The 10,912-nt window shown below is 53.7% G+C and overlaps 1 protein-coding gene across 2 annotated transcripts in view; it reads right to left on the bottom strand.

The window, feature by feature from the left end:
• Nucleotides 1–746: 746 nt before the first annotated feature.
• Nucleotides 747–10,912, bottom strand: part of PCDH1 (protocadherin 1) — a 137,976-nt gene continuing 127,810 nt past the window's right edge. Inside the window, exon 5 of one of the 2 annotated variants that reach the window (XM_074960815.1) lies at nucleotides 747–4,118. In XM_074960815.1, the coding sequence (XP_074816916.1) occupies nucleotides 3,733–4,118 (386 nt within the window). In that variant the 3' untranslated portion in view covers nucleotides 747–3,732. The remainder of the gene's footprint in view (nucleotides 4,119–10,912) is intronic. The other variant, XM_074960816.1, reaches the window with a different exon arrangement.

Here is a 10,912-nt window from a genome sequence, read left to right as displayed (position 1 = left end):
GCCTTCCCCGCACAGGGAAATGCGTCACACGTTGAGAGCAATACAACCTTAGCAAGAGGCGCTGCCTAGACATAGGTCACCATCTGAAAAATAGCTGGGTACTTTCCTCTGACACAGGATTTCTCCTTTAGAAAAGCTACACCTGCATGTACATAAAACTGTACAAAAAACAAGGCATCACAAGCAAGGAAATGAAATCTCGTATAAATAGAACCAACACTGAAGAGCTACAATGGGGTCGCTTGGATCCTTCCCACACAGCCCGACTGCTCCCTGGCTCCCACCTTTGGTTTTACCCCCTGGCTTGTCCTAGTGCAGTGTTAAATACAGTGAACCCCCCTCCCTCCCTGAGGGGCATCTGTAGCCCCCCACCCCCCTTCACTGTGCTTGTCTAGACCGGAGCCTGTGGGGCGCCTTCCCTCCCCCATGTGCAGAGGCTTTATCCTTCTGGCTTATCTTTGTGCAAATGAGCTTCTCCCTACCAGCACCCTCTCCCCATGGCAAATCCCCCGCACCACCTCCACCCTCATGCTGGGGCTGACCCCAGAACCCCTCCCCCCGTGGCCAATCGCAGCACCGCCTCCACCCTCATCGTGGGGCTGATCCCAGAACCCCTCCCCCCTGGGCTGATCCCTAGCACCACCTCCACCCTCACCCTGGGACTGATCCCAGAACCGCTCCCACCCTTGGGTGATCCCAGCACCACCTCCACCCCCACCCCTGGGCCAATCCCCAGCACCACCTACACACTCACCCTGGGCCAATCCCAGCACCACCTCATCCCTCACATGTGGGCTGATCCCAGCACCACCTCTGCCCTCCCTGCTGAGGCAGATTCCCCCCTCAGTCCCAAACCAAAGGGTCTGAGAAGCACAGATGGCCGTGTATGCAGGCTGAGTGAGCTGCTGTGCTGCCTCAGGCAGCTCCTGAACTAAACCAAAGGGCTGTGAGCCTCAGGGTTCCCTGAGTGACCCAAGCAGCGAGTAGGGGAGCCATCCTGCAGACCAGGCCATGGGGAGAGCCAGGGCCCACTCTTTCCCTCTTGGAAGCAGTGCCCCATATCTGTGTAGGTCATATAGCTCTCCTGGGGAGCCTGCCCCAGAGGGATGCTGCCCCAGACCCGAGCCTGGGTGTGGGGAGCGAGCATCTGAGCTGGCAGAGGAATCAAGGATCCTGGCCTAGGTGGCCAAATTGCACATTCTGCCCAGTTAGGCCCTGAAACTAGAACTACAATAAAAACATATTCAGGAAAGTGACGTGCTCAGGCAGCCAGGCCAGGGGGAGCACGGGCCCTACAGCACTGCCAGCAGAGCAGAACAGGTATGCCTGGACGGACACCCACCTGGAGGCGATGTCCACTACAGAGACCCACTGGACCAGTGCCCTCCGAGCAGGGGAGCTGTGACAGGAGAGGTAGGAAGGGGGGGGGGTCCTGACTCCCTTAAGCGGCACCTCTAGATGTATGAACTGTGGTGGCACAGTCCCCCATCACATCACCTGGGAGAGGGTGACACACGAACAGGGAGCTGGGGGAGCGGGCAGGGTAGGGCAGGGCAGCTAGGAGCCTCAGTCTCTGTGGCCCTTCCGCAGGCCTTGTCAGCTCTATGCCTTTTCGGCCTTGAGCTCCTTGGGCAGATCTGGTTCAGCTTGTGTCCATCAGGCCACACAGCCCTGAGGAAGCTACGCCATGAAGTTGGCCATATCCCATCACCACTGCCAGAGCAAAGGGTCGGGAACTACTCAGCAAAGGACTGAAGACCAGGAGGCAAGGGAGGGCAAGTGCCATTGCCCCAAACCTCCCGAGACTCACTGCAGGAATTGCAGGCCTCTGGGCCTGATGGGATGGGGCTGCAAATCCCTCTCCCTGCAGGAAGCACCCAGTGTTGAACAAGTCCTGCCTAGCCACCCACAGGCACCAGAGAGGAAAGGCTGCCCTGCCAGGAGACACAAAATGTTCCCACCCCCTCCCCCTATGTTCAAAGGCCAAGCATGGACCAAAGATAGGAAAGGGGATGTTATCCTGAAGCTGCCATTGGCCTCACTGCCCAAGGAAGAGCTGAGTGATGAAGAGTGCTGAGGAGATAGGAAGGGAAGAACAATGGGGCATCTCACCCGCCTTCTAGCACCCCTACTGGATGAGGAGAGGAAAGGAGGTATCCTAGAGAGAATGAGGCATGACTCACCCTCACCCTGCTCCAGGCGGGACAGCCCAAGTGTCTGGAGCAGGGGGTCAGGCCAGAGCTGGAACAATTGAGAATGGGACAGAAACCAAGTCACCAAAACAGCTCCAAGGCCTCCAAGAGAGCAAGAGAGTTCAAGCAGAGCCAGCAGAAGCTCCTGTGTCCCACCAGGGCCACCCCTTTGATCCACGCCCTGCTAGGGCTGGCCAAGCCACGGGCCATTCCTACAGGCACCTGTTCAAGCTGACGGCACCCATCCTTCCTCTCTACCCTGCACAGTGTCTCCCTGGATTTGGTACCCTGTGAAGGGGAACTCAGATGCTGCTGGCACCTGGCATGGCATTAGGGTGCCACCCCAGGGAGACTGGATGACCTTTGACACTGGAAGAGGATGCTGGAGCCCTTGAGAGTGGCTCTGTGGCCTAAGGGCAGCGGGACTCCAGCTTGCAGGGGCCAGTGGCCCCTGGTGTGACCCTGAGACAAAGCTCCTCCTCACAAAGGCAAATGGTGGCTTACAGGCGGACAGGTCAAAGGTCAAGTTCATGGCACAGATGGCCCCATGGGAGTTCCCTGCACTACAGCAGGCGCAAGGGGAGAGGTGAGGCCCAATGACCTGTGCCTCCCTTCCCTCCAGCAGAGCTAGAGCCAAGGACGTCTGCAGCCAGAGATATAGTTATCAAACCGGTGCTCCCCAGGCCTCCTCCTGGCTCTTTCAGCTTTGCCATCCACTGGCACACAGCCAAAAGGGACCCCTCAGCATAGGCCCTCATCTCTGGTACTGAGCAATCCCTGGACACCCTGCAGCCCATGGGCACAGTGACAGCATTTGGCAAGCGGGCCAGGATGTAAAACCAGAAAGCCTCCAGCCGCACTGACAGGCCCCTGCCCCTCTCCTCCCATTCCCAGGTGTTTGAGGAACCAATCACATCTCTATTTACAATATGGAACAGGAGTGTGGACTGGAAGCTGTGCTCCCCTGTGCTCTTCCATGCACCAAACCATTCAACGCTGGAACTTGCTCCCTGTGGTTTGTTTTGTTGAAATGTCTTTTGTTTCAAGGACAATAAAAGTTTCAATCAGGCAGGATTTGAATGTCATTCCTAAGATTCATATTTACAGGAGTCTACAGTAAAGCAACAGGCAGCTTGCTCCCTGTGCATGGAGACACCCTCTGTCCTGTGCCCCAGGAACTCCACCAGCTCTGCATGGACCTTTGGTACCTAAGCCCTTCACCCCAGCCGTGTCCTCTGCACTCGGAGCCTGCCCAGCCCTCCCTGACACAGCAGTTCAGAGACGCACCCTCAAGTGCTTGGAAATTCCTTAGGTTTCACACACACACCCCCGGCCCGAAGACAATGAGTTAAAAAGGCCCTCCTGTCCCTTGCCCTGCCCTGTGTCCTCAGAGGCCAGTTGGGGCATCTCACCCGAAGGGGGGTGGAAACTGGGAACGACCTGGAGAACCGGCTGCAGGAGCGATAAAGCATTAAAGTTTCAAATGTTCCTCTGGAAACTGGCCTCAGAAGTGTCTGCTCCCCACCCCTTCGGCCCAGCCTCACAGGTAGATCTCCCTCTTAGCGGTTTGAGACGAGGGGGTGGTGGCTGGCTGGAAGTCCGAGGTCTGGGTGAGAGGAATTTCCTCCATAGGGGAGTCCTTGCAGGGCTCATGGCTACTGTTGGAGAAGGCACTGTATGTGGGGAGCAGGCGGAGGTTGGCCATTTTGGTGCTGCGCTCTTCCGAGAGTCTGGGGCTGCCATTCCCAACTTGCTCTTGACTCCCCCGTTCTTGGTAAGGCACAAAAGTAGAGAGTTTCAGGGCATTCTTGGGCCTGTGGTTCGGGGAGGACTGGCCAGGCATCCAGCAGGTGTCAGAGTGGCCAAACTCTGTGCATTCCCGGGTGCAGGTCCCAGTCATGGCAACATCAGGCAGAGGCCGGAGATCTGTGGAGAAGAGAAGTAAAAGCGGCGTTAACCCTATGCGCACAAGCCCCACAGCATGGGAGCCACTGCTGGATCTGGATCCTAGGGCACCGCTCAGGCCTGACCCCCCCCAGCGCTAAGCACATGGCACTTTGGGGGACATTTCACTGACAGGCTTCCTGTCGTGGCCTCTCCACTGGTGGCAGGGGCAAAAGGGACTCTAGAAGGTGCCCAGTAATGTCCCATCTCTGTCACCCCGTCCCAGGCCAGAGAGGACTCCAGTACTTCTGGAAGCTCACTGCCATGAGGCCCTGTGGAAGGCTGAACAATCACAGTTAGCATGAGCACCCGGAGGCTGGCATGGGCCACGTGTCACAAATTGCCCTGTTCCTGGGAGGCAGAGGAACCCTACGGCACAGCCTGGCCCAAGGCCATAAAAAGGCATTGCAGAGCTGGGCCTAAAACCCGGGACTCGTGATTCCAGCCCCCAACTTCAAACTCACTGCTGCAGCAGCCCTGGGGCCGAGGCCCTTTCAGGCTCAGCACAGGCCCTGTTGCAAGTGTGCCCCTTACACCCAGGCAGACACAGCCACTGAACCAGCGCATCTGGCATTCACATGCCCCCATGCTGCTACAGGGAATTCCCCAATCGACAGTGATGATATCGCAGAATGCCAGGAGGGAGATGAAAATAGCACACCAAAGGAGAGAAAAACTAGGTCACCAGCTACCACCCAACTCCAGGCACAGCCAGGTATTGTTGGGTACCAGCCATTCCTCCCCGGGCACAGTCAGGCATCCGTGGGGACCAGCCACTCCCCCGACACAGGCACCAGGCAGGAATCACTGGGCACCAGCCACTCCCCACCCTGGGCACAGCCAGGTGTACCTGGATATCAGGGCAAAGCCTGGTATACCTGAGTACCAACACACCCGCAACAAAGACAGACATCCCTTGGGCCACCCACTGCCCCACTCTGAGGCAAAGTCAGACATGTTTTCATGTTCTCTCCACAGGTACTAATGCGGAGCGTGGACTAGATGATACATCTGAGGGAAGGGAACAGAAGGAGACTCCGCCGATTGGAAGGCATGAGATGCACTGTCCTAGGGATGGGGGTTCCACGACCACCACTCCCAAGAGAAGGAGGCGGGTGGTGGTCGTCGGGGACTCTCTCCTCAGGGGGACTGAGTCATCTATCTGCCGCCCCGACCGGGAAAACCAAGAAGTCTGCTGCTTGCCAGGAGCTAGGACTCACGATGTGACGGAGAGACTGCCGAGACTCATCAAGCCCTCGGATCGCTACCCCTTCTTGCTTCTCCACGTGGGCACCAATGATACTGCCAGGAATGACCTTGAGCGGATCACTGCAGACTATGTGGCTCTGGGAAGAAGGATAAAGGATTTTGAGGCGCAAGTGGTCTTCTCGTCCATCCTCCCCGTGGAAGGAAAAGGCCTGGGTAGAGACCGTCGAATCGTGGAAGTCAACGAATGGCTACGCAGGTGGTGTCGGAGAGAAGGCTTTGGATTCTTTGACCATGGGATGGTGTTCCAAGAAGGAGGAGTGCTAGGCAGAGACGGGCTCCACCTAACGAAGAGTGGGAAGAGCATCTTCGCAAGCAGGCTGGCTAACCTAGTGAGGAGGGCTTTAAACTAGGTTCACCAGGGAAGGAGACCAAACCCCTGAGGTAAGTGGGGATGTGGGATACCGGGAGGAAGCACGAGCAGGAGCGCGCCAGAGGGCAGGGCTCCTGCCTCATACTGAGAAAGAGGGACGATCAGCGAGTTATCTCAAGTGCCTATACACAAATGCAAGAAGCCTGGGAAACAAGCAGGGAGAACTGGAAGTCCTGGCACAGTCAAGGAATTATGATGTGACTGGAATAAGAGAGACTTGGTGGGATAACTCACATGACTGGAGTACTGTCATGGATGGACATAAACTGTTCAGGAAGGACAGGCAGGGCAGAAAATGTAGGGGAGTTGCATTGTATGTAAGAGAGCAGTATGACTGCTCAGACCTCCGGTGTGAAACTGCAGAAAAACCTGAGTGTCTCTGGATTAAGTTTACAAGTGTGAGCAAAAAGGGTGATGTCATGGTGGGAGTCTGCTATGGACCACCGGACCAGGGGGACGAGGTGGACGAGGCTTTCTTCCGGCAACTCACAGAAGTTACTAGATCGCAGGCCCTGGTTCTCATGGGAGACTTCAATCACCCTGATATCTGCTGGGAGAGCAATACAGCGGTGCACAGACAATCCAGGAAGTTTTTGGAAAGTGTAGGGGACAATTTCCTGGTGTAAGTGCTGGAGGAACCAACTGGGGGCAGAGCTCTTCTTGACCTGCTGCTCACAAACCGGGAAGAATAAGCAGGGGAAGCTAAAGTGGATGGGAACCTGGGAGGCAGTGACCATGAGATGGTAGAGTTCAGGATCCTGACACAGGGAAGAAAGGAGAGCAGCAGAATACAGACCCTGGACTTCAGAAAAGCAGACTTTGACTCCCTCAGGGAACTGATGAGCAGGATCCCCTGGGAGAATAACATGAGGGGGAAAGGAGTCCAGGAGAGCTGGCTGTATTTTAAAGAATCCTTATTGAGGTTACAGGGACAAACCATCCTGATGTGTAGAAAGAATAGTAAATATGGCAGGCGACCAGCTTGGCTTAACAGTGAAATCCTTGCTGATCTTAAACACAAAAAAGAAGCTTACAAGAAGTGGAAGATTGGACAAATGACCAGGGAAGGGTATAAAAATATTGCTCGGGCATGCAGGAGTGAAATGAGGAAGGCCAAATCACACCTGGAGTTGCAGCTAGCAAGAGATGTTAAGAGTAACAAGAAGAGTTTCTTCAGGTATGATAGCAACAAGAAGAAAGTCAAGGAAAGTGTGGGCCCCTTACTGAATGAGGGAGGCAACCTAGTGACAGAGGATGTGGAAAAAGCTAATGTACTTGCCTGTCATCACGAACAAGGTCAGCTCCCAGACTGCTGCACTGGGCAGCACAGCATGGGGAGGAGGTGACCAGCCCTCTGTGGAGAAAGAAGTGGTTCGGGACTCTTTAGAAAAGCTGGATGAGCACAAGTCCATGGGGCCGGATGCGCTGCATCCGAGAGTGCTAAAGGAGTTGGTGGATGTGATTGCAGAGCCATTGGCCATTATCTTTGAAAACTCATGGCGATCGGGGGAAGTCCCGGACGACTGGAAAATTTTTTATTTTTTTTTATGACGAGATAACTGGGTCTGTGGATGAGGGGAAAGCAGTGGACGTGTTGTTCCTTGACTTTAGCAAAGCTTTTGACATGGTCTCCCACAGTATTCTTGCCAGCAAGTTAAAGAAGTATGGGCTGGATGAATGGACTATAAGGTGGATAGAAAGTTGGCTAGATTGTCGGGCTCAGTGGGTAGTGGTCAATGGCTCCATGTCTAGTTGGCAGCTGGTATCAAGTGGAGTGCCCCAAGGGTCGGTCCTCGGGCCGGTTTTGTTCAATATCTTCATTAATGATCTGGAGGATGACGTGGATTGCACCCTCAGCAAGTTTGCAGATGACACTAAACTGGGAGGAGAGGTAGATACGCTGGAGGGTAGGGATAGGGTCTAGACTCTAGAGTAACCTAGACAAATTGGAGGATTGGGCCAAAAGAAATCTGATGAGGTTCAACAAGGACAAGTGCAGAGTCCTGCACTTAGGATGGAAGAATCCCATGCACCGCTACAGACTAGGGACCGAATGGCTAGGCAGCAGTTCTGCAGAAAAGGACCTAGGGGTTACAGTGGATGAGAAGCTGGATATGAGTCAACAGTGTGCCGTTGTTGCCAAGAAGGCCAATGGCATTTTGGGATGTATATGTAGGGGCATTGCCAGCAGATCGAGGGACGTGATCGTTCCCTTTTATTCGACATTGATGAGGCCTCATCTGGAGTACTGTGTCCAGTTTTGGGCCCCACACTATAAGAAGGATGTGGAAAAATTGGAAAGAGTCCACCGGAGGGCAACAAAAATGATATGGGGACTGGAACACATGACTTATGAGGAGAGGCTGAGGGAACTGGGATTGTTTAGTCTGCGGAAGAGAAGAATGAGGGGGGATTTGATAGCTGCTTTCAACTACCTGAAAGGGGGTTCCAAAGAGGATGGATCTAGACTGTTCTCAGTAGTAGCTGATGACAGAACAAGGAGTAATGGTCTCAAGTTGCAGTGGGGGAGGTTTAGGTTAGATATTAGGAAAAACTTTTTCACTAGGAGGGTGGTGAAACACTGGAATGCGTTACCTAGGGAGGTGGTGGAATCTCCTTTCTTAGATATTTTTAAGGTCAGGCTTGACAAAGCCCTGGCTGGGATGATTTGATTGGGGATTGGTCCTGCTTTGAGCAGGGCATTGGACTAGATGACCTCCTGAGATCCCTTCCAACCCTGATATTCTATGATTCTATGAAAGTCAGACATGCCTGGGCACCAGGTGCTAGGTGCCCCGGGGCACCAACCACTGCCCCACCGTGGGACAAGACAGTGTCCCTGGGCACCAACCACTGCTTCAGACCAGACACAGCCAGGCAACCCTGGGCAGCAGCCACTCCCCCATGCTGGATACATCCAGGCAACCCTGGGTGGCAACCACTCTCCAACGGTGGGCAGAGCCAGGCATCCTCACTTACCAGCCACACCCTGGACACACCTAAACATCCCTGGGCACCAGCCACTCACCAAGCGTGGGGACAGACAGGCATTTCCGGGGCACCATCCAATCCCTACCCCAAGACACAGCCAGGCATCCCTGGGAACAAGTACTCCCCCATGCTGGGCACAGCTCTTTGGGCATCAGCCAGTCCCTGATCCCAGGCACAGCGACGCATCTCCGGACAAAAGCCATTCCCTCGGCCCAGACACAGCTAGGCATCCTGACAAAAGGAATAAAGGAGAGTAGCAAAATACGGACCCTGGACTTCAGGAGAGCAGACTTTGACTCCCTTAGGGAACTGATGGGCAGGATCCCCTGGGAGGCTAATATAAGGGGGCAAGGAGTCCAGGAGAGCTGGCTGTATTTTAAAGAAGCCTTATTGAGGGCGCAGGAACAAACCATCCTGAAGTGCAGAAAGATGGCAGGCAACCAGCTTGGCTTAACAGTGAAATCTTCGGTGAGCTTAAACTCAAAAAGGAACCTTACAAGAAGTGAAATTTGGACAGATGACTAGGGAGGAGTATAAAAATATTGCTCGAGCATGCACCGGTGTAATCAGGAAGGCCAAGGCACAATTGGAGCTCCAGCTAGCAAGGGATGTGATGGGTAACAAGAGGGTTTCTACAGGTATGTGAGCAACAAGAAGAAGGTCAGGGAAAGTGTGGGACCCTTACTGAAGGCAACATAGTGACAGATGATGTGGAAAAAGCTGAAGTACTCAATGCTTTTTTTGCCTCGGTCTTCACAGACAAGGTCAGTTCCCAGTCTGCTATACTGGGCAACACAGTATGGGGCGGAGGTGAGCAGCCCTCAGTGGTGAAAATACAGGTTAAGGACTATTTAGAAAAGCTGGACGTGCACAAGTCCATGGGTCCTTATCTATTGCATCCAAGGGTGCTGAGGGTTGGCTGATGTGATTGCAGAGCCATTGGCCGTTATCTTTGAAAATCTGTGGTGATCGGGGGAGGTCACAGACGATGGGAAAAAGGCAAATATAGTGCCCATATTTTTAAAAGGAAAGAAAGAGAACCTGGGGAACTACAGCCTCACTTCTGTCCCTGGCAAAATCATGGAGCAGGTCCTCAAGGAATCCATTCTGAAGCACTTGGGGGAGAGAAAGGTGATCAGGAACAGTCAGCATGGATTCACCAAGGGCAGGTCATGCCTGACCAACCTGATTGCCTTCTATGATGAGATAACTGGCTCTGTGGATATGGAGAAAGCAGTGGATGTGATATATCTTGACTTTAGCAAAGTTTTTGATATGGTCTCCCACAGTATTCTTGCCAGCAAGTTAAAAAAGTGTGGCTTGGATGAATGAACTATAAGGTGGATAGAAAGCTGGCTAGATTGTCGGGCTCAACGGGTAGTGATCAATAGCTCGATATCTACTTGGCAGCTGGTATCAAGCGGACTGCCCCAGGGGTTGGTCCTGAGGCCGGTTTTGTTCAATATCTTTATTAATGATCTGGATGATGGGATTAATTGCATCCTCAGCAAGTTCGCAGATGACACTAAGCTCAGGGGGAGGTAGATATGCTGGAGGGTAGGGATAGAATCTAGACTCTAGAGTAACCTAGACAAATCGGAGGATTGGGCCAAAAGAAATCTGATGAGGTTAAACAAGGACAAGTGCAGAGTCCTGCATGTAGGAAGGAAGAATCCCATGCACTGCTACAGGCTGGGGACCGACTGGCTAAGCAGCAGTTCTGCAGAAAAAGACCTGGGAATTACAGTGGACGAGAAGCTGGATATGAGTTAGGAGTGTGCCCCTGTTGCCAAGAAGGCCAATGGCATATTGGGCTGCATTAGTAGGAGCACTGCCAGCAGATCTAGGGAAGTGATTATTCCCCTCTATTCGGCACTGGTGAGACCACATTTGGAGTATTATGTCCAGTTTTGGTTCCCCCCACTACAGAAGGGATGTGGACAAACTGGAGAGAGTCCAGTGGAGGGCAACGACATGATTACGGGGCTGGAGCACATGACTTATGAGGAGAGGCTGAGGGAACTGGGGTTATTTAGTCTGCAGAAGAGAAGAGTGAGGGGGGACTTGATAGCAGCCTTCAACTACCTGAAGGGGGGTTCCAAAGAGGATGGAGCTCAGCTGTTCTCAGTGGTGGTAGATGACAGAA

This window comes from Natator depressus, chromosome 8 (genome assembly GCF_965152275.1).
Source record: "Natator depressus isolate rNatDep1 chromosome 8, rNatDep2.hap1, whole genome shotgun sequence".
NCBI classification, from domain to species: Eukaryota; Metazoa; Chordata; order Testudines; family Cheloniidae; genus Natator; species Natator depressus.
Note: the sequence above shows the minus strand (reverse complement) of the source record. Positions and strands in the feature narration are given on the sequence as shown.